This window comes from Sus scrofa, chromosome 12 (genome assembly GCF_054392235.1).
Source record: "Sus scrofa isolate SSC_HxYL_T2T_F1_AM1 chromosome 12, Sscrofa_HxYL_maternal_Yorkshire_Landrace_v2.0, whole genome shotgun sequence".
Classification (NCBI taxonomy): domain Eukaryota; kingdom Metazoa; phylum Chordata; class Mammalia; order Artiodactyla; family Suidae; genus Sus; species Sus scrofa.
In genome coordinates, this window is record NC_139394.1 from 3,581,951 (window position 1) to 3,607,462 (window position 25,512).

A 25,512-nucleotide genomic window follows, 5' to 3' on the forward strand; every position below is an offset into this window, starting at 1 on the left:
CCCTGCCCCAAGGAACATCCTGAGGCCGCGGACTGCCTCTCCGGCCCCTTCCTCAACGATCAGGGGCTGTGGGGTTGGGAGAGGAAGTTGAGGGGGCTTCGGGCAAGCCCGTACCCTAACAGGGGTCTCAGTAGCACCCACAGCAGAGCCTATAGACACCCCTGCAGGTAGGGCCGCTGTTCCCTTCTGGGGGCTCCCCTGGGCCAGGAGCTGCCCCTCGGAGTGGGCTCAGCGCCCCGTCCCACCTGCCCAGGTCATCAGGCAGAGCACCGTGGAGCTCAGGCTGCAGGCGGAGGACAGCTTCGTGCTGAAGGTGGTGCAGCTGGAGGAGCTGCTGCAAGTCAGGCACTCGGTGTTTGTCATCGGGAACGCGGGCAGCGGCAAGTCCCAGGTACTGGCCCGCACAGGACCCAGCCCCGAGCCAGCGTCCTGGGCCCGATGGAGGCTGTGGCGCAGCGGGGTGGGGAGGGGCGAGGAGTGGCCCGGGCAGCCCGGTCCCACCTCGAGGCCCTTCTCCCAGGGCCTCCCCTCTGTCTGCTCCTTCCCCCCTTGGTCCCATCACGGCCTCCTGGGCTGCCCCCACCCCCTCCTGTCCCCTGCCATTGGCCGGGGACACAGTGAAAGCAGAGGGCGGTGGCCGGTGTTTCTGACATTGGGTTGCGAAGTTCCCAGCCAGCCACGTGTTCAGCTAGACGCCCCCAGGATGGACGCTTCGGCTGTTTTTAAGGATGATTTCCGAAGACTAGCAACATGGGGGGCGGGGGGCGCTCCCCTCAAGTTATTTTAAAAAGGCAGAAACTGTATGAGCCCAGCGCTGTAAAAAGGGACATGTATATGGATGCACGTCTCCACGTGTGTCTGTGTGAAACACTCAAGTGTCCTTAAAAACCCTTTTCTCTGGTGCAAGAAGTACAGGGAGTATCAGGAAATGAATATGAATGACCCAGGCCTCGGCCTGGGGTCCCGGCAGCAGCCCCGCTGCTACAGGAAGCTTCACAGCGTTTGGCGACCCCCAGGGTGATGTTTGGCCAAATTGGTGCAGGCCCAGAGCAGGGGTGCTGCCTGGGGCCACAGAGGAATCCCCCCTCCTCCACCGGGCGAGGGCTCTGGCACAGGGCGTGGGCTCGGGACATGGCCCTGAGTGAGCGGCCCCCGCCTTGGCGCAGGTCCTCAAGTCTCTGAACAAGACGTATCAGAACCTGAAGAGGAAGCCGGTGGCCGTGGACCTGGACCCCAAGGCCGTCACCTGTGACGAGCTCTTCGGCATCATCAACCCGGCCACCAGGGAGTGGAAAGACGGTAAGGGCGGTGGGGTCCCCGATGGGGCGGGGCGGGCAGGGGTCACCGGCAGGCATCCCAGGCCTCGGTCCCCGCCCCTTGCCTGGGCTCCATGCACTGAACACGTGCTGCGATGCTGCTGCGTGCCTGGCTGGCCCCTGAGGGAGGCCCTTGGTGGGTCCAGCTGGGGAGATGGGGTCCTGCATACACAGGGTGCAGGATGACAGCGCTTGGCGGGGACCGTGAATCCGAGGGAAGCTGGTTCACTCCACCAGGTGGGAGGAACCGGGGAAGCCGTGGATGTTTGAGCGTCAGCCCACCTGCACCAAGCGCGGGCGGGGGCGCCCACGGAGGAGAGCCCAGAAAGGCAGGCTGGAGAAGGGCCTCGATTTGTGCTTTATAGCAAAAAACTCGAGGGGTGGTGGAGGAAGGACAGGGGAGGGGCTAGGGAAGGTGGGGGGCCCAGGGGTGGTCCAGGTGGAGGGAGGGGCCCTGAGGGGTTGGAAGAGGTGGGTGTGTGCTGCTTGTCGGGGTTGCGGGGGCTCTGCCCCAGTGTCCCCCTGCCTCCACATCCCCCCTACCCCTCACCCTGCTTTCTCTTCCTGCTTGTGTATCTTGCATTTCTGCTCCTCCGCCACTGGGATGCAAGCTCCTGTGGGGGTTGGGGGGACAGGGGCTTCGATTGTCCCCAGGTCCCCAGCCCGAGGCTTCAGGAGCACTCAGCAGATCTTTATGGAATGAATGGGGAGGGGGTGGGGAGGTGGAGGTGGCGCTTGCTCTGTGTAGCACTGTTGAATCTGAGAACTAGGCTGGACTGGGGAGGGCAGGAGGGGGGCGTGAAGGAGGGGTCCTTGGGGACGGAAGGTGGGACATGAGCCCGTGCGCTCCTGAAGGAGGGCCTCCACTCTCCCTCTGAACGAAGGCATCTCCGAGAGGGGGGTGGGCCGGCAGGACTGGCAGTGGGAAGTTGGGTCTTGGCTCCTGCGCCCCGCGCCCCCGGGGACAGAGCCTGACACGGCCCCGCGGCCCCCAGGCCTCTTCTCCACCATCATGCGGGACCTGGCCAACATCACTCACGACGGCCCCAAGTGGATCGTGCTGGACGGGGACATAGACCCCATGTGGATCGAGTCCCTCAACACCGTCATGGATGACAACAAGGTGACAGGGCTCCCGGACCCCAGAGCCGGCCCCGGCCCGCAGTCACGGGGTGGGGGCGCTGCCTGGAGCCCTGCACAAATCACTATGGACGGGGAACCCCCCCTCGCGAGGGGCGGTCCTGTAGGACGCAGGCCCGCATGCGCCCAGCTCAGGTGCCTTGGGCGGAGGGGGCATTGGTGAATGATGCAGCCGCAGGAAGCGTTCCTGTCTGGCTCACGGGCACAACATGGCAGGGGTAGCCCACATCTTAGAAGGCGCAGACTGTTGAGAATTATCTAGGAGCCGCTTAGGAGAGAGAGTCTTGGGGGTCCCCCAGTGGCCTAGCAGTTAAGGATCTGGCGTTGTCACTGCTGGGGTGCGGGTGTGATCCTTGGCCTGAGAACGCCTACGTGCCACGACTGTGGCCATAAAACACGTGATGCTCAAAACTCACTCAGGTGGGGGGAACCCCAGAACTCCCGGGGAAGGGGAGGGGTTGCGATCCGGAAGCAGGTCTAGCATCGCAGTGAAATCCCAGGTGGGACACACGCACCTGGACGCGCTCCGTGGCCCCAGGGCGGGGGAGGGGTGGCCTCGAGGGCGCCGGGGACACGCCGGGTCCCGGAGGTGGGTTGGGGCCAGCGGGGTGCAGGGGTGTCCCCAGCCGCCGCCTGGGGACGAGGCCGAGGCGAGGCAGCCCGTGTCCCCTGCTAGGTCCTCACCCTGGCCAGCAACGAGCGGATCCCCTTGAACCGCACCATGCGGCTGGTGTTTGAGATCAGCCACCTGCGGACGGCCACCCCGGCCACCGTCTCCAGAGCCGGCATCCTGTACATCAACCCTGCCGACCTCGGCTGGAACCCGTGAGTCGGGCTTTCGTCCTCCTGCTCCAAACTGTGCCGAGGAAAGGGAGGCCGATAGCGTTTCACAGTGACCTGTGCGCGAGGGCGTTCACTGCCCAACTTTGGGGGGGGCCCCCCAGGCATCAGGGTCCTGTCGCCGATGAAAGGATGAGGGCAGAGGGGCGAGGCAGGGCGGGGGAGGCACAGGGGCTCAGCAGCACGGCAGCCAGTGAAACAGAAGTTTGCACCACGTGTAGGGAACTTGGGGCGGGAGGCGGGATGGAAGGTCTGGGCCTGTCACGGAGACAGGAAGTCTTCCTGGAGACCAGGCCGGAGTCCGACCTGACCCCTGTGGGAAGAGGGAGCTTTCCAGGTGGACAGAAAGGGAACACGTCCCAGGTGAGAACCAGCGTTTAAGGCGCGCCAGGCAAGAGCATGAGGTTCCGGGAACAGGCGGTGGGGGTGGGGGGTCAGGTGTTCCTGGATGGAGCGTGACGTGTGCGGATGCCCTTGGCAGTGAGGTCCCGACCTTGGACCAGCCTCCGGGGCTGACGCAGGGGCCTTTCTGACACAAAGAGGGAAGTTCATGCCAGCAGACGGCCAGTGGCCCCTGGGATGGGGAAAGAAAGGACGGACGTGAGAAGTATTTGCTTTTTTTGTCTTTTTGCCTTTCCTAGGGCTGCTTCCCCTGGCACATGGAGGTTCCCAGGCTAGGGGTCTAATCAGAGCTGTAGCCACCGGCCTACACCACAGCCACACCAAAGCCAGATCTGAGCCGCATCTGCAACCTACACCACAGCTCACGGCAACGCCGGATCGTTAACCCACTGAGCAAGGGCAGGGACCGAACCCGCAACCTCATGGTTCCTAGTCGGATTCGTGAACCACTGCGCCACGATGGGAACTCCATGAGAAGTATTTGAAACCTTAAAAAAAAAAAAACAGGGAGTTCCCGTCGTGGCGCAGTGGTTCACGAATCCGACTAGGAACCATGAGGTTGCGGGTTCGGTCCCTGCCCTTGCTCAGTGGGTTAACGATCCGGCGTTGCCGTGAGCTGTGGTGTAGGTTGCAGATCCTGTGTTGCTGTGCCTCTGGCGTAGGCTGGTGGCTACAGCTCCGATTCAACCCCTAGCCTGGGAACCTCCATATGCCGCGGGAGCGGCCCAAGAAATAGCAACAACAACAACAACAACAACAAAAGACAAAAAAAAAAAACCAAAAAAACAGGAAGCTCGGCTTAAGGCCTAGAACCACATTTTCATACTTAGACATGTGGCTAGAAATTCAGCCTGTGTTGAGCGGAACCCTCAGGGCAACATTCCAGGACAGGGGATGCCCCCGGGCTGTCTTCATTCAGCCGGAGCTTTCTGCACACCTACTGTGTGTCTGGCCCTAGGATATTCCACACGGGGAACCGGATTCCCAGGAGGGACATGGAGAGTGAACATCTCTTGCTCTTTGAGGCAGAGGGGTCCTTAACGGATTCCAGAAGGAACAGCCCCAGAGGCAGTGGGAAACCAGGCAGGGGGCATCCCACACGCCCAGGGAGGAGAAAGCTTCAAGAGGGAGGCGGGGCTGAGAGGGTCAGGGAGCCAAGGACAGGAAGTTGCCCCTGGAGTTGGCAGCTGGGAACTCACCGTTAACTCAGGAAGGACAGCTTCCCGGCACGACAGGGGCAGAAGCCAGATGGTAGTTTGTGAAGGAAGAACAGGGAGGAGGCTCTCGAAGTTCAAGTCTTCCTGGAAATGAGTCTTGTAGCAGCTGGGGTGCAGGTATGGGTGTCTCCAGGCGCAGGCAGATGTGCTGGTGGCAGGAGAGGAGGAGGCGGAGAGAAGTGAGACCGTCTCCCGACGCAGCAAGGCCAGGGCTGGAGGGCTACCCAAGCATAGTGGCCCCGCAGGGACAGCACCGGAGCTGGCCTGACCCACAGGGGATCGCCTTCATCCCCCTTAGGGCTGCCGTGACAGAGGACCACACACTGGGCAGCTTTGTATAGTGGAAGTTTATTCTTTCTCGGTTCTGGAGGCCAGACGTCTGAAAGCAGGTGTTGGGAGGGTGAGGGGAATGTCTTCGGGGCCCCTCTCCCGGTTCTGGTTGTAGACACATCCCCCCATCACACGCCGCCCAAGTCCCACGTGGTCCTCCCTCTGCGTGCGCCTGTGTCCTAGTTTCCCTCTTCGAAGGACCGGGGTTGGATCAGGGCCCACCGTCACCCAGGATGATCTCATCGTGAGGTCCCTGCTGCGGTTGCATCTGCAGAGACCCTTTGTCCAAGTAAGGCTGCCTTCCCGGGCTAAGAGTGGACGTCTCTATTGAGGGGACCCCATTCTGCCCGAGGCACATGTCTGGGAGTTTCCAGGGTGGGCAGCCGACAAGGCAAGGATCTGGACAGGAGCCACTAAGACACAGGGAGTTCCCATCATGGCTCAGCAGTAATGAACCCGACTAGTATCCATGAGGATGCAGGGTTAATCCCTGGCCTTGCTCAGTGGGTTAAGGATCCGGTGTTGCCATGAGCTGTGGTGTGTGTAGGTCACAGATGCAGCTCAAATCTGGCGTTGCTGTGGCTGTAGTGTAGGCCGGCAGCTATAGCTCCGATTCGACCCCTATCCTGGAAACCTCCATATGCCGTGGGTGTGGCCCTAAAAAGACCAAAAAAAAAAAGACACAGACAGGAAGACAACAGAGTGGCAGGGCCCCCAGGGGGCACCCAGTTGGGCGGGGGGCAGAAGAGCAGCACGGAGGGCAAAGGCGGGAACTGGAGGTGCCTGTCTGCCAGGAGTGGTTCTTGGGGCTCCAGAGGGGTGACTGAGAGCGTGAGCAGCTCCCTGGGGACCAGGAGGAGACCCAGGTTTTGCTGGAGAGGCTGCACGCTGGCCCAGAAGACCCCAGAGAAAAAGAGTAGCCCTCTAGCAGGGACAGCAGTGACTCAAGGCGGGTGTGGCCGAGCCCCTCTGGGTAAGGAAGTGCTCCTGAGGTGCCTCTGTGGCCCCTTGGGCAGGGAAGGGCCTCCTGGTGTGTGGGCCTCGGATCAAAGCCCACACACACATTTGCATGCACTAAATGTCTCTAACAAGGCAAAATTTTAAATTTGACATTTAGGCCTTCAAGATGGCAGATGCAGCAGTCTCTGTACAGGTCTGCAGACTGGTCTGCCTTCTGAAGGCCAACTGTGTTTGCAATTCCGTTCGTAACTGCACTGCGTTTGCTTGCAGATGTAGGCTATTGAAAGGTTTGCTCTGGTCTCCAGATAACCCAGGTGCAGTGGGGCAGAGGTTTTAGCTCTCAGCTCTGTTCTGGTGGGGATGCAGGAGGAAGCAGAGCTTCCAGAACACAAGCTCACTCACAGAAAGCCGCGTCTGCCAGGGCCACGGCTGGCATGCAAGCTTCGCGGGGGAACACGAGCTTCCTGCTTATGCTCCGGGCATCCTGGAAATGACAGCTCACTGAGCTCATCGCCACCAGGGAGCTGGACGCTCTTTATGCTTTGAGTAGGCACTTAGTCTTTGAGCTTTAAAAATATCAGCCGAGGTAGAGTCCTTTGAAATGGGAGCTATTATCATCACTCCCTTTTGTGGATGAGAAACCTGAGACCCAGACGCATTGAGGAATTTGCCCGAGGCTATGGCTGGCCACGCAAGAGCCCATTCAAGCCAGGAGTAGGGCTCTAGAATCCACACCCTTCATGCCACCTCTGCGTAGCCCTCTCCAGATGTGTGTGTGTACCAAGTAGCCCCACGCAGCTCCTCAGCAGTGCCTGTGGTTTGGGTTTAGACTCTTGCACTAAATATGTCAGTTGCCTAATTCATCAAACGTGCTTCAGGCATGGCTGGATCCAGGAGCGCAGCTGATCCAATGATGTGTCCCTGCTCCTCTCCTTTTGTTTCTTTTTTCTTCCCTCCCCATCTATCCTCTCTCTCTCTCCTCGACGATGTTACAGAGCCTTTTTCTCCTCCTCTCCCCACTCCTCTTTCTCTCATATCCAGCTCTACTGTCCTTCGTATTAGCTGCATTTGGGGATCGGAAGCATGGCTCCCAGTTGTTCTAGGTCAACGGCACCCCACAGCTAGAATCCCGGGGGAACGGGGCACCCTCATCAGACCCCCTCAAGGTCCGGGACCAGGCAGCAGCTCCAGCATCACGTGGAGGCGTTCACCAAGGGGAGGGTCTCTGGGGGGCCCCCAACGCGGTGGCTGCGGTCCCCCAGCGCCTCCCGGTCTTCCCCAGGGTGGTGAGCAGCTGGATCGAGAGGCGCCAGGTGCAGTCGGAAAAGGCCAACCTCACGATCCTCTTTGACAAGTACTTGCCCACCTGCCTGGACAAGCTTCGCTTGGGGTTTAAGAAGATCACGCCGGTGCCCGAGATCACGGTGGTCCAGACGGTCCTGTACCTGCTGGAGTGCCTGCTCACTGAGAAGAACGCGCCGCCCGACTCGGCCAAGGAGCTGTACGAGCTCTACTTCGTGTTCGCCTGCCTCTGGGCCTTCGGGGGGGCCATGTTCCAGGACCAGGTGAGCATCCGCCCCGCAGGCCCCCGCCCCCCCTGCCGCCGTCTCCCCGCCTCCCTCAGCTGGGCCTGCGGGGCTGCGCTTGTCTTCTCGCAGCTGGTAGACTATCGCGTGGAGTTCAGCAAGTGGTGGGTCAACGAGTTTAAAACCATCAAGTTCCCCTCGCAAGGGACGGTCTTTGACTATTACATTGACCCCGACACCAAGAAGTTCCTGCCCTGGACGGACAGAGTGCCCAGCTTTGAGCTGGACCCCGACGTCCCGCTGCAGGTAAGCGCCCCAGGGGGTGCCGCCTGAGGACGATTGAGTAGCAGGGCTCAGGGTCCCAGCCCACGCGGCGCCGGTTCGCCCCGTCTCACACGGCCGTCCACACTGGGACCTCGTGGGTAAAAGGGGGTGGAGGGAACGATCCAGCTGGCCCGCTGGTCGGAAAGTGGGACCTGAGGGCGGGGGCGTCCGGGGCCCCGCCTCCTCCCTCCTCCTGCCCCCCAGGCCTCCCTGGTGCACACCACGGAAACGGTCCGTATCCGCTACTTCCTGGACCTGCTCATGGAGAAGTCGCGGCCGGTGATGCTGGTGGGGAACGCGGGGACGGGCAAGTCGGTGTTGATGGGGGACAAGCTGGACAGCCTGAGCACGGACGAGTACTTGGTGCAGGCCGTGCCCTTCAACTTCTACACGACCTCGGCCATGCTGCAGGGTGAGGGGCGGGGGCTGGGAGCGGGGGCAGGGTGAGGGGGCGGGGGCTGGGGTACTGGGGCGTGGGAGCAAGGGTGTGGGGGCGCTGGGAGCAGGGGTGCAGGTTAAGGGGGTCAGGAGCTGGGAACGGGTGTGGGGGTACTGGGAGCGGGTGCAGGGGGGCTGAGAATAGGGGTGAGGGTGCCCCGGCGTTGACAGGGCACAAGCTTCCTGCCCCGCCCCCCGACCTGGGACCCGGATGCCCACTGCTCCCTCCTTCACCCCCGGGGCGGGTGGAACCCAGTGCCCCCAGGGCCACTCCCTGGGCCGCTGACTGTGGGGTCTCCCGGGCACCGCCACGGCCACCTCGCTCCCTTTTCTAGGGGTTCTTGAGAAGCCGCTGGAGAAGAAATCTGGGCGGAATTACGGGCCCCCAGGCACCAAGAAGCTCGTCTACTTCCTTGATGACATGAACATGCCTGAGGTGGACAAGTATGGGACGGTGGCCCCGCACACCCTCATCCGGCAGCATATGGACCACGGGCACTGGTGAGGGGGTGGCCTGGGAGGGTGCAGGGCCGTGACGGGACCACACGGATGGGGGCACAGGCCTGGGGGTCAGGGTCTCCTCCCCGCATCCACTGCTGACGGCCATGGCCTGGAGCTTCCGTGGAGCGGGCACAGATGGGTCCCTCCCCCATCGAGGTGTCCTTCTGGCGGAGGAGACAGAGGGGTGCCGTTCCGGGGGAGGGTCTGGAACCACGGGTCCGGCCGTGGAACCTGGAGGGAGAGCATCGGGCAAAGCAGACGCCACGTGCAGAGGGAGCGTGGCCCGTGGAGCGACCAGGGGGCCCAGCGTGGCTGGAGCGTGAGAGCGGGCGGGGGGGGGGGTACCCAGGGAGGGCAGCCGGACCCCCGGACAGAAGATGCTTTCTCTCAAGGGCCATGGAAAGCCAAGGGCACGTGTTTATGGTAGCAGTTTGGAAAGATGAGACTGTCCAGTGTCTTTTGAAAGACAGGTGTCAGGATGGCCCGGCACGTGGCCCAGGCCACCCAGGGGGTTTTGAGACCAAGGAAGCCTGAGCAATCTCATCAGACGTCTCTGGGTGTGTGGAGCCTGCCCCTTACATGAGAGACAGTTGCCTGCCAGAGGTCACAGCCCAGACGCGCTGGAGGTCAAGCCGACACCTGGCTCCGTGGCCCGCCTCGCCCAGCAAGGACAGCAGTGAAGCGACGGGGGCTTGGGGCTGTGATGTTGGGGGTGAGGGCTCCCTGGGGAGGCGGCAGAGCGGGGGCCCTGCGGGAGCGCCGCATCTGTGGGGATGTGACAGTGCTGTGGGATGGCCAGGGCCGGGGGCAGGTTGGGACAGGAGGCCGGAGGGGAAGGCGGAGGGAGGTGGTGAGAGCCGCCCGCACCCCTCCCACCCCCCTCCCAGCCCTCCTCCTCCCTGCGCCCTGGTTCCACACCCTCCAAACGGGTTCGCCCGGACATACGTTCTTGCAAAAGGTACAAATCTAGGATGTTTGATACTCTTTTCCTTGAGAGGCCCCTCAGCGCTGTGAAGCTCCAGCCCCGGGTTCTGGAGTGTGTCCTGAGAATCTTGTTTTTGTTTTTGCTTTCTTTCTAGGGCCACACCCTCGGCATATGGAGGTTCCCAGGCTAGAGGTGGAATCAGAGCTGCAGCTGCCGGCCTACACCACAGCCACAGCAACGCAGGGTCCGAGCCGCGCCTGCAACCTACACCACAGCTCACGGCCACACCAGATCCTTCACCCACTGAGCGAGGCCAGGGATCGAACCCACAACTTCATGGTTCCTAGTTGGATTCGTTTCCGCTGAGCCACGACAGTTTGGAACGCCTGTTCTGAGGATCTTGAGGAGAGGGCGGCGTGGTCAGATGTGGGAGCTCCCACTAGAACATCGGGTCCAGGGGCCCCACGACCAGCAGCTCCATCAGCAAGTGCAGAACCACCCAGAACACACCCTCCTGGCCTCCGCCCCGCGCTGCCCGGGGCGGTGCAGACCCACAGGCAAAGGAGGAACTTCGATGGCAGTGGGTGAAAGCGCCCCCACCCCCCCCCCCCGCCCCCGGGAGGGGAGAGGCGTGGCCGGGCATCTCGCCCTCGGTTCAAAAGCACTGAGCAGGAGGTGAAACTGATTGCTTTGAGCTCCCTGAAGATTGAGGAAGATTGTTACCCAGAGGCGCCGGTGACAAGCCTGCCATGAGCTAGCAGGGCGGGAGACGGCGCTTAGCTCGCGATGTCCGACACTGGCAGTGGTTGACATACGGGGTGCCGAGAGCCCCCCCACATCAACAAGGGCAGGCACCAACTCCCAGCGGAAACCAAACCCCACCGAAGAGAGGGCGGGGGTGGGGGACCCAGAGGGTGGAAAGCACAGGCCAAGAGGCACAGGCTCTTTGCAGCCTCTGAGCTGGGAGCTCGTCGCTGCTCTGGCACCAAGGAAACCGTTCAGCCTCTTGGGTCGGCATCACCTCCTTGCTGCGTCATCAGAAACATAAGGCGGCTGGCCTCGAACACCTTGGCAACACTCGCCGTGTTCCAGTGCCCTTCTAAGTGGCTTCCCCGTGTCAGCTCAAGCCGTGCTCGTAGTGACCCGTGGCACAGACAAGGATACTGAGCCCCGGCGCTCCCAAGTGGAGAGCCGGCGCACACACCCAGACCTGCATGCCGAGCCACTCTCTTGCCTCCGTTTCAAAGGTTTTCTTGAGAGCATGAAGTGCCATTTCACCTGTAATTAATATTCCTGGCGGTCCTCTGGTTTGGGGCTGCACCTGCAGCATGTGCACAAATTCCCAGGCCAGGGATGGAACCTGCGCCACAGCAGTGACAACACTGGCTTCTTAACCCCCTGAGCTACCAGGGAACTCGCAAGGTTCTTTTTTTTTAACCACGTGCAAGGCATTCCCTGGGGAGCTGCAGTGGCTCCTGCGGGCAGGCGGCCGGTTGTTCGGGTGTTAACACTGTCTTCCTCCTGCAGGTATGACAGGCAGAAGCTCACCCTGAGGGACGTCCACAACTGTCAGTATGTGGCGTGCATGAACCCCACTTCTGGGTCCTTCACCATCGACCCCAGACTTCAGGTAGGCAGCAGCCCCACCCGCCTCGGTCAGAGTTGGAGGTTCACTCTGGCAAATGCAAACGAAAGCATTGATTTGGGGAGTTCCCGTGGCGGCGCAGCAGAAGCGAATCCGACTGGTATCCATGAGGATGTGGGTTCCATCTCTGGTCTTGCTTAAGTGGGTCAGGGATCTGGCGCTGCTGTGGCTGTGGTGTAGGCTGGCAACTCTGATTTGACCCCTAGCCTGGGAACCTCCATATGTCATGGGTGTGGCCCCGCAAAGCCAAGAAAGAAAGACAGAGTTTGGGGGTGGGGGGCTTTGGGTGACATCCCCTGGAGAACACCCCAGTCTTCTGGGATTGGGGTGTTGAGCCCCCTCGGGCTGCCAGAGTTCGCGAATAAAAACTCAGGTGCCTGATCAACCCCGCATTTCAGATGCATAACAAATACGTCCCACGCGATGTTTGGGACACACTTACAGTAAAATTAAAAAAAAAAAAAGAAAAAATGAGACGCTGCCTGAATGAAACTCAGATGTGACAAGACGTCCTGTACCATGTCTGCCACCAGGGCAGGACCTCGGCTCTGAAGCATCTGATCTGATGGACCTGGATGTAAACCCAGGCCTGGGCTAGGAGATGCTCTTTGGCTTCTGCCCAACCTTTCCTTGAGCGTGATGTCAATTTGGCTGTTTAAGATGTCATTGATATTTAAGGGATTTGACCTCACCCAAGGTGTGGGGGGGCACGGGGGGGGTGAGGTGTCCATTCCGACCCCACCCACAGGACATTAGGCCCTGAGGACCGTCTGCTCCCCAAGAAGGCAGCTCCCCCCGCCCCCGCCCCAGACTGATCCCCAGGAGCTGCCTGACGAGGGTCTTTGCTTACTGCGGGCAGCGCCACTTCTGCGTGTTTGCGGTGAGCTTCCCGGGCCAGGAGGCGCTCGTGACCATCTACAGCAGCATCCTGGCCCAGCACCTGGCCCTTCGGTCGGCCTCCATGGCGGTCCAGAGGATGAGCAGCCAGCTGGTGGCCTCCGCCCTGGGTAAGCCGGCCCGCCTCGCCCCCTCGCCTGTCAGGAAGACTCACTGCTTCAGGGGGCTGATGGCGGCTTCGTATCTGGTGAATGTTTTATTTATGCTCTCAAATCAATATTCTTTCAACGAGGCTGTGTGTCAGCAGGAGGTACAGTGAAATCCAGGTGCTCGAGGGGGAGGCAGAGCCTAGGAATCTGAGTACACGAAACAATGTGCACATCAGCAGAGCCGTCAACTCCCCGCCCCCCGCCCCAGCTGCGCAGATTTCTCACTGAAATTGTCACCGTCTCACAGTCCATTTGCTTTAGAAACTATAGCTTGAGCTGTGCACTTCCTGAGGCCATTAAGAGCACCCAAGAATCGATGTGTCTTTCCTGTAACAGCCCTGCACCAGAAAGTCACGGCGACGTTTCTTCCCACGGCCATCAAGTTTCATTATGTCTTCAACCTCAGGGACCTCTCCAATATTTTCCAGGTACTGCTCTTTCAGCGCTGTGTCATCCCACCCCCTGGCCAAGGCTGGACCCGCAGGCGCGCTCCTCCTCTGCCGATCTCAGGAGAGAAAGCAGAGTGATCTCGGGCCTGGCGACAGTGATGATGGGGATGGGACGGTGATGATGGGGATGGGACGGTGATGATGGGGATGGGATGTGATGATGGGGATGGGATGTGATGATGGGGATGGGACGGTGATGATGGGGATGGGGACGGTGATGATGGGGATGGGGACGGTGATGATGGGGATGGGGACGGTGATGATGGGGATGGGATGTGATGATGGGGATGGGACGGTGATGATGGGGATGGGGACGGTGATGATGGGGATGGGATGTGATGATGGGGATGGGGTGTGATGATGGGGATGGGATGTGATGATTGGGATGAGATGTGATGATGGGGATGGGATGTGATGATGGGGATGGGGACGGTGATGATGGGGATGGGACGGTGATGATGGGGATGGGATGTGATGATGGGGATGGGACGGTGATGATGGGGATGGGATGTGATGATGGGGATGGGACGGTGATGATGGGGATGGGGACGGTGATGATGGGGATGGGATGTGATGATGGGGATGGGATGTGATGATGGGGGTGGGATGTGATGATGGGGATGGGATGTGATGATGGGGATGGGGACAGTGATGATGGGGATGGGATGTGATGATGGGGATGGGGACAGTGATGATGGGGATGGGATGTGAGATGGGGATGGGGTGTGATGATGGGGATGGGGTGTGATGATGGGGATGGGACGTGATGATGGGGATGGGATGTGATGATGGGGATGGGATGTGATGATGGGGATGGGGACAGTGATGATGGGGATGGGATGTGATGATGGGGATGGGGACAGTGATGATGGGGATGGGATGTGATGATGGGGGTGGGATGTGATGATGGGGATGGGGACAGTGATGATGGGGATGGGGACGGTGATGATGGGGATGGGGACAGTGATGATGGGGATGGGATGTGATGATGGGGGTGGGATGTGATGATGGGGATGGGGACAGTGATGATGGGGATGGGATGTGATGATGGGGATGGGATGTGATGATGGGGATGGGGACAGTGATGATGGGGATGGGATGTGATGATGGGGATGGGACAGTGATGATGGGGATGGGACGGTGATGATGGGGATGGGGACGGTGATGATGGGGATGGGATGTGATGATGGGGATGGGATGTGATGATGGGGATGGGATGTGATGATGGGGATGGGATGTGATGATGGGGATGGGGACAGTGATGATGGGGATGGGATGTGATGATGGGGATGGGGACAGTGATGATGGGGATGGGATGTGATGATGGGGATGGGGACAGTGATGATGGGGATGGGATGTGATGATGGGGATGGGGACAGTGATGATGGGGATGGGATGTGATGATGGGGGTGGGATGTGATGATGGGGATGGGACAGTGATGATGGGGATGGGATGTGATGATGGGGATGGGATGGGATGATGGGGATGGGATGTGATGATGGGGATGGGACAGTGATGATGGGGGTGGGATGTGATGATGGGGATGGGATGTGATGATGGGATGGGGACAGTGATGATGGGGGTGGGATGTGATGATGGGGATGGGATGTGATGATGGGGATGGTGGTGGGGGTGGGAATGAGGGGGAAAGGGTCGTGCCTACACGGCGGTGAGCGGGATGCTGATGGTGAAGACGATTGACTACGGTGGCGGTGATGATGGTGGTGGTGGTTCCTCGCATGTATTCACGGAGCCAGGAACTGGATTTTACCACCTACATCCCCCTTTTCTCCTTCCAATAACATGAGATGAGCTCCCATAGCCCCATTTCTCAGTGGGGGGGCTCTGAGGCTCAGGGACATCCCGTCTCCTCCCACTGCAGGCGCCGGCTCAGACGTCAGGCCCTGGAGAGGCCCCTCCTCAACCCCACACTCTCACTGTCCCCGTTTGTGTCACTCCTGGCGCACATCACGACACGTCATTACCTTGTGATTTTGTTAGGTGGCCTCTCCCCACTGGAATGCAAACTCTGTGAAGGCGGGGTCACTCCCAGTGTCCCTGTTCCCAGAGCCCAGAACAGGGGCCCAGAGGACGAGCACCTGTTGCGCTTGCAGGTCGCTTGGTTAGCAAACAGCCGAGCCAGGCCTGGCCCTGGGCAGGCTTACTGCAGCCCCCAAGCGCGCAGCCCCCCACGTGGTGGCCTCGCATGGTGGTTCCCGCCGTGATCATCCTGTACCCTCTTCGCCAGCATCCACCCCATTAGAGGGGAAGCCCTTAGCCCTGTCTGGTGAGAACCCCCGCCCCACATCTCTCAGGCCGCAGCCACCCCCTCCAGCCTCCAAGATCGGCAGGGCCTTGGCGGTCAGTGGCTTCCTTGCCCCAAGTGGACAGTGTGTCCAGCCTAATGGGTCGCTCCCCAGGGAAGGAGCATTTTCTTGTTTGACCGGCGTGTGGCCCTCGGCTGGCCTCCCTAACACAGCCAAGGATGCTGACCTTCCCCTGTCTGGGGCAGGGCCTCCTGTTTTCCACCACAGAGATCCTGAAAATCCCGCTGGACCTGGTCCGTCTCTGGCTGCACGAAGCCGAGCGCGTGTATGGCGACAAAATGGTGGATGAGAAGGACCAGGAGACGCTGCGCCGGGTCACCGTGGCGTCCACCAAGAAGTTCTTTGACGTGAGTCGGGCCGCCAGGTCTCCCCACTGAGCCTGAAGGTCGGGAGCCCGGGACGAGCCTGCCCCCTGTGAGGGCCACCCGCAAGGATGGGAAGGACCACGTGGGGTCCCAGAAGATGTCTTTGCGAGGGGCGCGGAGCCCTGGGAGGGTCAGGGTGTGACACCCCCTCCACCCCCTGGGGCAGGGACAGCTCGGGTCCACGTGCCCTGCTGCCGTGTCCTGGGTATTGGTGGAGTGGCCCTTCTGGACTTTAGTTCGTTCTCAATATGACAGGGGCCCCCAGGGGATTGTGCCCAGCGGTGGCGCAGGCCCCTGGCAGCAGCGTATGGGCCCTGGCAGCGTGGGTGCTTCCTGAGGCCACGGGGGCCAGGTGCCGGGGCTGCTGGCGGTGATCTGTATGCCCACGCTGGCAACAGCAGCACCCTCTCATCTCCAACCCCTAGGAACTCGGCGACGAGCTCTTATTTGCCAGACCAAATATCTACTGCCACTTTTCTCACGGCATCGGCGATCCCAAGTACCTCCCGGTGACAGACACAGCTCAGCTGAACAAGACCCTGGTGGAGGTCCTGGACAGTTACAACGAGGTCAACGCGGTCATGAACCTGGTGAGGGGAGCGGGAGCTGGAGCCAGAGGCGGCGCAGGGTGGGGGCGGGGGTGGCTTGGCGGAGACACCTCGTGGCGGGAAGCGCGTCCCCAAACGGTGAGCCGCCCAGGTCGCTCTGGTCCCGGCAGGTCCTGTTCGAGGACGCCGTGGCTCACATCTGCAGAATCAACCGCATCCTGGAGTCCCCGCGCGGCAACGCCCTGCTGGTGGGGGTGGGCGGCAGCGGCAAGCAGAGCCTCTCGCGCCTGGCCGCCTACATCAGCGCGCTGGACGTGTTCCAGATCACCCTCAAGAAAGGCTACGGGATCCCAGACCTCAAGGTGAGCCGGCCGCCCTTGGAGGGGAAGTGGAGGGGGGTGTCCCCACTCCGGTTTCCAAAACGAAGCCCCCAGCCCAGAGATGTGCAGGTCGCCTGCAGGGGCTTTATCTTAGACGGTGAAGGTCCACTCACACGACAGTGTCAGAGGGCTTTGGTGTGCGCCCCTGGTCGCCCCATGCTGCCACGTCATTCCCACTTGTCCAGATTCAGTAATTCAGAGCCCGTCCCAACTAGCTGCCTGCCCGTCTGCTCAGGGTTCTGAATTAATTGAACAAACATCAGCATCCGTAGGTCTCCCATCCCCAAGACCTGCCGCCGAGGTTTTTCTTTATTGATTTCTTTTTCCCAAAAATTGGCTCTCTCAAGGCAGCGTGTGTGGGTCAAACACGATTAGTCCAGACTTTACTGTAGGGCCTGAGATGAGAGCTGGAATTGATTTGACCACGCCATGCTGCTCCTCTCTCTCTGCCTTGGTGCCGAGGCTGCTTCTGTGGCCAGGACGATGCCAGAGCCAGGGGACTCCCACCCACCCCTCGGGGCTCCGAGGCCATCACTGGCCAGGTGGCCTTACCAGGGCAGCCTGGACCCCTGTTGGAGCCAGGGGGTCTGGGGTCTCAGCGGGAGGGGTGGTCTGTGGGCAGGGCTCCCATCCCACCTGCTGCCTCTGCTGGTCCAAGCTCAGGGCTTCCCTTCGATTTGTCTTTTAAGCCTGTTGAAACCATGCAGAATCCGTGGCCTGCTTTTTGACCCCAGTTGTACCCGTGTCAGCTCCACCTAAGGGACCTTGATGACGTTTCTCTGGAACAGAACCATCGGGAGGGGGGCTGCCACTGAAGGGCAGAAGCGAGCTGCTCGGGTGCTCGTGATGGACATTGCAAAGCCTTTCACACACTTACAGAGGCCCCCGGGTCTTACTGGAAAATTAATAGAGGAGTTCCTGTCGTGGCTCAGTGGTAGTGAACCTGACTAGTATCCCTGAGGACGCAGGTGGGATCCCTGGCCTCGCTCCATGGGTGAAGGATCCGGTGTTGCCGTGAGCTGTGGTGTAGGTCACAGACGTGGCTCAGATCCGGCGTGGCTGTGGCTGTGGTGTAGGCTGGCAGCTACAGCTCCAATTCCACTCCTAGCCTGGGAACCTCCACATACTGCAGGTACAGCCCTAAAAAGCAAAAAAATAAAAAGGGGGGGGCAAAAAATTAGACGGTATAGTAGAGAGAAGCAAAAAGCAAATCGCCTAACCCCTGAAAAGTCACATTCGTGCTTTGAGAGATGTTTTGACATAACATTTACCGTTTACACATGTAAACTGACATACTTTCCAGAAACAGCAAGCTATTCATACTGCTCTGTAACCTGCTCTTTTTTTCTTTAACTGTTCCCCCTCACTTATTTTGGATTCCAGAATTACCGTGCAACTGTCTGGTCAGGTTAGTGTTTAAATCCTACTAGACACGTGATGGGAGCTATGCCAAGCATATTCATTCTCTCTGGCACTAAGTCTCCACATCCAAGCCTGTGATGTATTCATCTGAGGCCTCTTTCAGGGTCTCTATTTAAATTTCTTTCTTCGGCTGCGCCCAAGGCCTGCAGAAGTCCCCAGGCTGGGGAGCAAACCTGCACCACAGCAGCAACCCAGGCTGCAGCCATAACAACACTGGATCCTTAACCTGCTAGGCCACTAGGGAACTCCTCCATTTAAATTTTTTACTCCTCTTTCATGGAAAAACATATAAAGTTTGCTCCCCCCCTTTCCCCCCCCCGCCTTTTTACGGCCACCCCTGTGGCATGTGGAAGTTCCCGGGCTAGGGGTCGAATCGAAGCCGCAGGTGCCAGCCTACGTCACAGCCACAGATCCAAGCCCCATCTGCAACCTAAGCTGCAGCTTGTGTCAACGCTGGGTCCTTAACCCACTGAGTGAGGCCGGGGATCCAGCCCGCATCCTCATAGACACTATGTTGGATTCTTAACCTGCTGAGCCACAGTGGGAACTCCGAAATTTACCCTTAGAACCGTATAGTCCTGTGGCATTGAGTCCATTCTCAGAGTTGTGCAGCCATCACGACCATCCTCTCCAGAAATGTTTCATCTTCCCAAACAGAAATTCTGTCCCCATCAAATGCTGACTCCCCCGCCCCCCGCCCCCCGCCCCTCCCCTCCCCCACTCTCTGTCGCTGTGAATCTGACTCTCGCAGGGACGGTATTTGTCCTCCTGTGATTGGCTGATTCCCAGCAACGTCAGGTTCTTGGGTTCCTCCCTGGGAGAATGGGGTGTTACCACCATGGTGTTAGCCAGCCAGCCAGCCATCCGTCCATCCGTCGAGGGCCATCTGGGTTGCTTCCCCTTCGGGGCTGTGGCGAGTGGCAGCCCCGGGCATCCTCCACCCTGGAGGCCCAGGTCTCCTCCTACAGACCCTGCCCACTTCTCGGGCGGCAGAGCTCCAGGTGCGCCTGTCCCGGTGGCAGCGGAAGATGCTTCTATGTGAGCATCTTCTTGGCGAGGCCACTCAGGGTGTCCCCCTCGCGTCTAGCTCGACCTCAGCGCCCAGTACGTCAAGGCGGCTGTGAAGAACGTCCCCGCCGTGTTCCTGCTGACCGACTCCCAGGTGGCCGAGGAGCAGTTCCTGGTGCTGATCAACGACCTGCTGGCCTCGGGGGAGATCCCGGGGCTGTTCGGGGACGACGAGGCGGAGAACATCGTCTCCTCCATGCGGCCCCAGGTCAAGTCCCTCGGCCTGGCGGACACGCGGGAGGCCTGCTGGAAATTCTTCATCGATAAAGTGCGCAGGCATCTGAAGGTGGGGGCGCCGGCCTGGCGGGCCCGCGGCCTTCTGGGCTGGGTCTCCACTCTGCAGAGGGGTGGCTGTACCCTCTCAGGCGCAGGAAACGTGTTGGGGGAGCACAGGGGGCCTTCCCAGAGCCTGGTGATGCCTGCACCCTGGCCCCTCAGCACAGTGAAGCGCCTTAGGTCACTGTGACCTTCCCACGGTTCCCCCTGGGGACGATGGCTGAGCTAGAGTTAGACTGAGAGCCCGGGGGTGGGGGGGGGGTCCTTCTCTCCCGCCTCGTCCGTGTCTGGAGGGACGGCTGCCCCTGGCCAGGTGGCCCTGCTCCTCTAGGTATCTGCTGGCTCTCCGTCCACCCTCCGAGGTCCAGACCTGCTAAAGGGACCGTGCCGCCCCCCCACCCTCCCCACCCAGCACGGGTGCCCTCTCCCCACTGCCTGCCGCACCCAGCCCTCCTTCCCCGTGCGGGGTGGGGGGCACCCCAGGAGGGCTTGGGGCTCAACCCTTGCACCTTCACGTGAGATGCGACAGCCCCACATCCCACCCGGAACTGGGAATTCCTCCCCCGCACAGACACCTGGAGCCAGACGCCGCTCAGAGAGCTTTTCCTTCCAAAGGGGCTTCCTGCCAAAGGGGCGCAGTGTGGCCCCGCCCCAGCGGCCCCCACCCAGCAGCCCTTCTGCATCTGCTTCCAGGTGATCCTGTGCTTCTCCCCCGTGGGCTCCGTCCTGCGTGTGCGAGCCAGGAAATTCCCTGCCGTGGTCAACTGCACGGCCATCGACTGGTTCCACGAGTGGCCGGAGGACGCCCTGGTGTCCGTCAGCGCGCGTTTCCTTGAGGACACTGAGGGGATTCAGGTGGGTCCGGGGCCCAGAGCCGGGAAGGAGGGAGGGATCAACAGCACCTGCCTGGGGGCTGGGATTAGGGTGAGGCAGGCGAGGCACTGGCCTGGGGCTTGAGGGGGCACCAAACACTTAATCAAAACCAGTGATGTCTCCTTGCAGCATCTGCAGAAGTCAGAATCAGTGCTGGGGTGTTCAGAGTGTCAAAATTATGAACCAAGACAGGCTGCTTGTGGGTCTCCTGCCCCGAGTTACTGCGCTGGGGAGCAGCCATTTCCATCGGGTGGGGGTTCCGGGCCCCAAAGGGCCGGCTCTTCTGGGGGTGCTGCGAGTGGATGAGCAGCTCGGGCTGCGAGCACGACCCGGTGGGAGCCGGCTGCGGGCCCGGTGTTTGTGCTGATGAGTGTATCCAGGCTTTTTCTTCTGGCCTTGGGCTCCCACATGGCTCTGCCCCTCACCTTCGACCTGCCTTGTACAGGGACGGCCTTCAGCCTGCCTTTCACAGGGCACGGCCCGTATGACGGGGCCGCGTAAGCCTGCCTTTTTCCTTCTCTGGCCTTTTCCTTTCCAGGGTCCGTGCCTTTCTTTTATTGAAAGTCGGTGCCCATTTTCACCCTCGGAGCTCATGGCTGGCCTAGACATGGTCCCTCCCCGCTGACCCGCCCACAGGAATGAAAATCCCACATGGTCACCACGTCCAGTTTATTTTGGACACGTGTTCAGTTATTAAGGGGAATAAAATAAGCCTGAAATTAACCTCTTCCCTGGTTTTTAAAGAAGGGTCACCGAGAGTGTTTCCTGGTAGGAAGACCCCTGCTGTGCGTTTCCTCCACGCCCTGCTTCAGACACAGAGGCAGGGGCCCACCCCTGACACCTGCCAGGGCTGCAGAGTAGCTGCCGAAGTGTGTGTGGAAGGAACACATTTGCACATGAACCTGAGTCGAAGTTAATATTGCTCGGACAGTTCCTGGGGCGAAGCTCCCGACGCCTGGCTTCGGGCAGGTGGGGCGGGCCCAGGTGGGGGCCGTGACCCGGGATGGACAGGGGACAGAGGACGCTAGAAAGGGAATTCCTCAACCCCAGGACCTGGGACAGGAAATGTCCAGTACCTGCTTATAGAATTGTCTGGGCTGTTCAAACATTTTGAATACGCACATGTGTGCGTCCGAGAGAGGACGGTATGACCTCTGCCGTGACCCAGGCCCCGGGGTCGTGCAGGGTCACCAGTGCCCACCACAGCCCCCCAGGCCCTGCCGTCCTGAGCTTCATGTGACAGCTGAGCCAGCAGGGTTGAAAGGCGGGGGGATGCCTTGCTTCCAGGGTCCCTGGGGAGTAAGGGAGTTTCCCCCCCACCCCCGCCTTGGGGTCCAGCAGCTGCTGCTTTTGTGTTGCTCCTGCCAGGGTGCCGGAGAATGAACAGCCCCGTCTTGTCTTTGCAGCCGGAGGTCAAGGCCTCCATCAGCCTCTTCATGTCCTACGTGCACACGACGGTCAACGAGCTGTCCGCCGTGTACCTGGCCACCGAGAGGCGCTACAACTACACCACACCCAAAACCTTCCTGGAGCAGATCAAACTCTACCAGAGCCTCCTGGCCAGGAAGAGGACGGAGCTGGTCGCCAAAATCGAGAGGCTGGAGAACGGGCTGATGAAGCTGCAGAGCACGGCCTCCCAGGTAGGAGAGCTGGGGGCCCCGGGACGTGCTTCCAGAACCTTCCCCCACCTGTGTGACACCAGGTAAAGGGGACAAGGATCCCTGCCTGGGGGACGTTTCCACTCACAAACCAGAGCAAACATACGCGTTTCAGCACAGGCGCTGGAGCCTAGACGCTTCGGTGATGCTGACATGGGGTGCTTCACGGGGCCCCACGTCGGGGGATTTGCTGAAGATGGTCCATCCTGGGCACTGTTCGTGCTGTGGTGCCAGAGGGAGGAGCGTGTGCCCTACCCTCAGCCATGTGGATTTTTACCTTTTCTGCCCGTGGCTTTGAATACCCGCCATGGTGCAGCCCCACCTCTGCTGCCCCCTGTTGGGGTGTCCTTAGGAGCCTGCTGAACAGCTGCAGCTTCCCTGCCGGGCGAGTGAGCAGGTGGGGGGCAGCCCCCCGACAAGGGGCAGTGATAGACAGGTCAGAGGTCACCCCTGTGGGGCGGGGGGAGAACACGATCATGGGGGGACAGCCAAGAAAGACGGAGCTTGACGGAGCCACGGAGGAGACGGTTCCCTCGCTGGACAGAAACCCGGGAGGAGCCCAGCCCGGCAGGCCTTTCTTTTGCCCCAAGTGTACCTTCCAGAAGTGGTCCTGGGACAGGGCGAGTGCCCCCAGGAGAGGCTGGGGACAGCAGCTGAGCGCCCCCTCACCATGGATTCATCCAGCACAGGGAAGGGCACCTGGGCCCGTCACTGAGCACTTGCCAGCACGCCTCCGCCTCCGCCGGGCCTGCCGGGGGCCTCGCACGTGCGCTTCTGCTTTCACTCCTGGCTCCAAGCTCTCGGTCACGGCCCCAGGGGTCTGCCCAGAATGCCCCAGCACCCTGACTCTACTGAAGGTTTTGGTTTTTTTTGCTAGGGCTGCACCCGTGGCATATGGACATTCCCAGGCTAGGGGTCGCATCGGAGCTGCAGTTAGCGGCCTACACCACAGCCACAGCCACGCGGGATCCGAGCTGCATCTGCAACCTATGCCGCAGTTCATGGCAACGCCAGATCCCCAACCACTGAGCGAGGCCAGGGATCGAACCCGCATCCTCGTAGATATAGTCAGATGCATCTCTGCTGCGTCACAACGGGAACTGCTGCTCACGTTACTTTTCATCCGGCCGCCTGGGTTGTTACCTCCTTGAATAATGGGGACGTGTCTGATACTTGCGACCCTGTGTACACAGTCGGTGCTCAATAAATACCTGCCCTTAGACATGGGTCACAGGCAGTCACAGGCCAGCGGCCTGCCTGTCCCTCTTACCCACCTCCGCCAGGTGGATGATTTAAAAGCCAAGCTGGCCATTCAGGAGGCTGAGCTCAAGCAGAAGAATGAGAACGCGGACAAGCTGATCCATGTGGTGGGCGTGGAAACGGAGAAAGTCAGCAAGGAGAAGGCCATTGCCGACGAGGAGGAGGCCAAGGTGGAGGTTATCAACAAGGTGGGCAGACGCACGGCTGAGACGGTTCAAACCAGCAGGACCCCCAGGGAGGGCACCCCCGCCCCAAGCACAGGGCCCCCAGCTCAGCAGAGGGCTCCCCTCCCGGGCCCCGGTAGCAGCCTCTCCGGGAGCTGGTGAGCCATGAGGGTTCCCAGGCCCCTCACGCTGTTCAGGGCCCCCCCCTTTGCACTCCCCCCGCCCCCGAAGGACCCCTGAGTCCATCCTTCCTGTCTGGCTTCCTTGCAGAATGTCACGGAGAAACAAAAGGCCTGTGAAACAGACCTGGCCAAGGCAGAGCCAGCCCTGCTGGCCGCACAGGAGGCCCTGGACACGCTGAATAAGGTGAGGGCAGGAGGACGACCATGACGAAACGGGGACCAGGGCCTGGGCAGAGAGGAGCTGCGGTGGGGCAGGGACCCGGGGCGGGGGGGCGGGGGGCTTCCCGGGGCCGCCTGCTCCCGCTCGAGGCAAAATCCCTGGTCGGGTCCGTCCATCTGTCTGTCTCTGCAGAACAACCTGACGGAGCTGAAGTCCTTCGGATCCCCCCCGGACGCCGTGGTCAACGTCACGGCCGCTGTCATGATCCTGACCGCACCCGGGGGCAAGATCCCCAAAGACAAGAGCTGGAAGGCTGCCAAGATCATGATGGGCAAGGTGGACACCTTCCTGGACTCCTTGAAAAGGTTCGACAAGGAGCACATCCCCGAGGCCTGCCTCAAAGCCTTCAGGTGAGTCGGGGTCCGGCCGCCCCGGGGCCCGTGCCCTTCTCGCCCCGTTGGGAGTGCGTGGTCCTGAACCCCAGGCCCCGTGGTCCCAAGGGGGCGCCTGTGCTGACGGGGACAGGTGGGAGGGGGTCTTGGGCCGCACAGAGCAAGCTGGGACCCCAAAGACAGTGGCCGGCAGCCTGGGCCCACCTGCCTGCACCAGAGCTGCCCAGGGGTCGAGGTGGAGCACGGTCCCCAGCTCATGGGGAGCCTTGTCGCCCTCTGTCTCCCCAGCCTCGCTGCAGGGCAGGCTGGTTCCTTAAATGGGGTGCGGGAACGGGTAGCCTGGGTGGCCTGCGGACCTCTTGATGGTGCTCTGGGCAGGGGGCATGGGCAGGTCCCTGCCTTTGCAATCGGCGACATCAGGCACTTGGGTTTTGGCCTTTTAGTATCTTGCTCGTTACCTGCCCTAACCGTGCAGGTGCCGCGGGCATCCTCGGTCCCTTCTAGTTTCAGAGTATTTTGTTGCTGAGGAGACATTTGTCTGGGGACAAGCCCCGCCGTACAGGGTCCCCAGCCCCAGCCTGTCTCGGGGTGGGACCTGGGAAAGTGTGTGTGGCGGGGACGTCCAGACTTTACTCCGTACCTTCCAACGCACTCGCACTGTGAGCACCCCGCCTCCTGTGGCTCCCTGCCCGGCCATCTCCTGGCAACCCAATTTCAGGGCCCATCTGACCCCACCTGAGAAAGGGAGCCGCTCCCACCACCCCAGTGACCCCAGGTGAGACCACAGTGTCTCCAGCTCCCCTTTGTTGAGGAAGAGGGCAGGACGATGGAAAAACATTCGATGAGTAAGGACTAGTTTAAATTTAAGAGAAAAGATAAGAAAAACACAGACTCACCTCCAGGGAGTGGCCTCTGTCAACATTTGGCATATTTCCCTTCAGACTTTTCTTCTTTCCTTTTTTTTTTTTTTTTTTGATTTAGATACATTTTATTTTATAATATGATAACCAAAATATATAATTATACTACTGCAATTAACATGTGCTTGCAAAAAAGTTAGGAATGAAAGACTTTTTTCTAAAGGGTTTTTTCCCCCATAGTGAAAGAAAGAATACTGTGTGTACACAATTATTTGTTCTGATTTTTCTCTTTTACTTAACATTGTAGGAAAACACAAAAAAAAAAAAAGATTACAAAGCGTAAAATAAGCCAGAGGGAGGAGGTGATGGGCTGTGTTCCCACCTAAATTCAAATCACACGCCAGTTTTAATGTTGAATTATCCAAGCAGAGTTCCTCCGGCAGACAGCTCAGTCCCTTACCCTCGATGATGATGTCATCTTTTGAAAGACACTGGTTTCTAGAGGGTCTGAACTGCA

The 25,512-nt window shown here is 60.2% G+C and overlaps 1 protein-coding gene across 1 annotated transcript in view; it reads left to right on the forward strand.

Moving 5' to 3' along the window:
• The window catches only part of DNAH17 (dynein axonemal heavy chain 17), a 111,746-nt gene that overhangs the window by 58,208 nt on the left and 28,026 nt on the right, over positions 1-25,512 (forward strand). The window contains exons 44-63 of the mRNA XM_084983417.1: positions 254-391; positions 1,167-1,299; positions 2,312-2,439; positions 3,133-3,281; positions 7,488-7,770; positions 7,864-8,037; positions 8,260-8,467; positions 8,829-8,994; positions 11,447-11,549; positions 12,424-12,571; positions 12,947-13,038; positions 15,573-15,734; positions 16,178-16,342; positions 16,471-16,662; positions 19,190-19,456; positions 20,140-20,301; positions 21,726-21,959; positions 23,261-23,425; positions 23,672-23,767; positions 23,936-24,153. Coding sequence (XP_084839543.1) covers positions 254-391; positions 1,167-1,299; positions 2,312-2,439; positions 3,133-3,281; positions 7,488-7,770; positions 7,864-8,037; positions 8,260-8,467; positions 8,829-8,994; positions 11,447-11,549; positions 12,424-12,571; positions 12,947-13,038; positions 15,573-15,734; positions 16,178-16,342; positions 16,471-16,662; positions 19,190-19,456; positions 20,140-20,301; positions 21,726-21,959; positions 23,261-23,425; positions 23,672-23,767; positions 23,936-24,153 — 3,383 coding nt within the window. The remainder of the gene's footprint in view (positions 1-253; positions 392-1,166; positions 1,300-2,311; positions 2,440-3,132; positions 3,282-7,487; positions 7,771-7,863; positions 8,038-8,259; positions 8,468-8,828; positions 8,995-11,446; positions 11,550-12,423; positions 12,572-12,946; positions 13,039-15,572; positions 15,735-16,177; positions 16,343-16,470; positions 16,663-19,189; positions 19,457-20,139; positions 20,302-21,725; positions 21,960-23,260; positions 23,426-23,671; positions 23,768-23,935; positions 24,154-25,512) is intronic.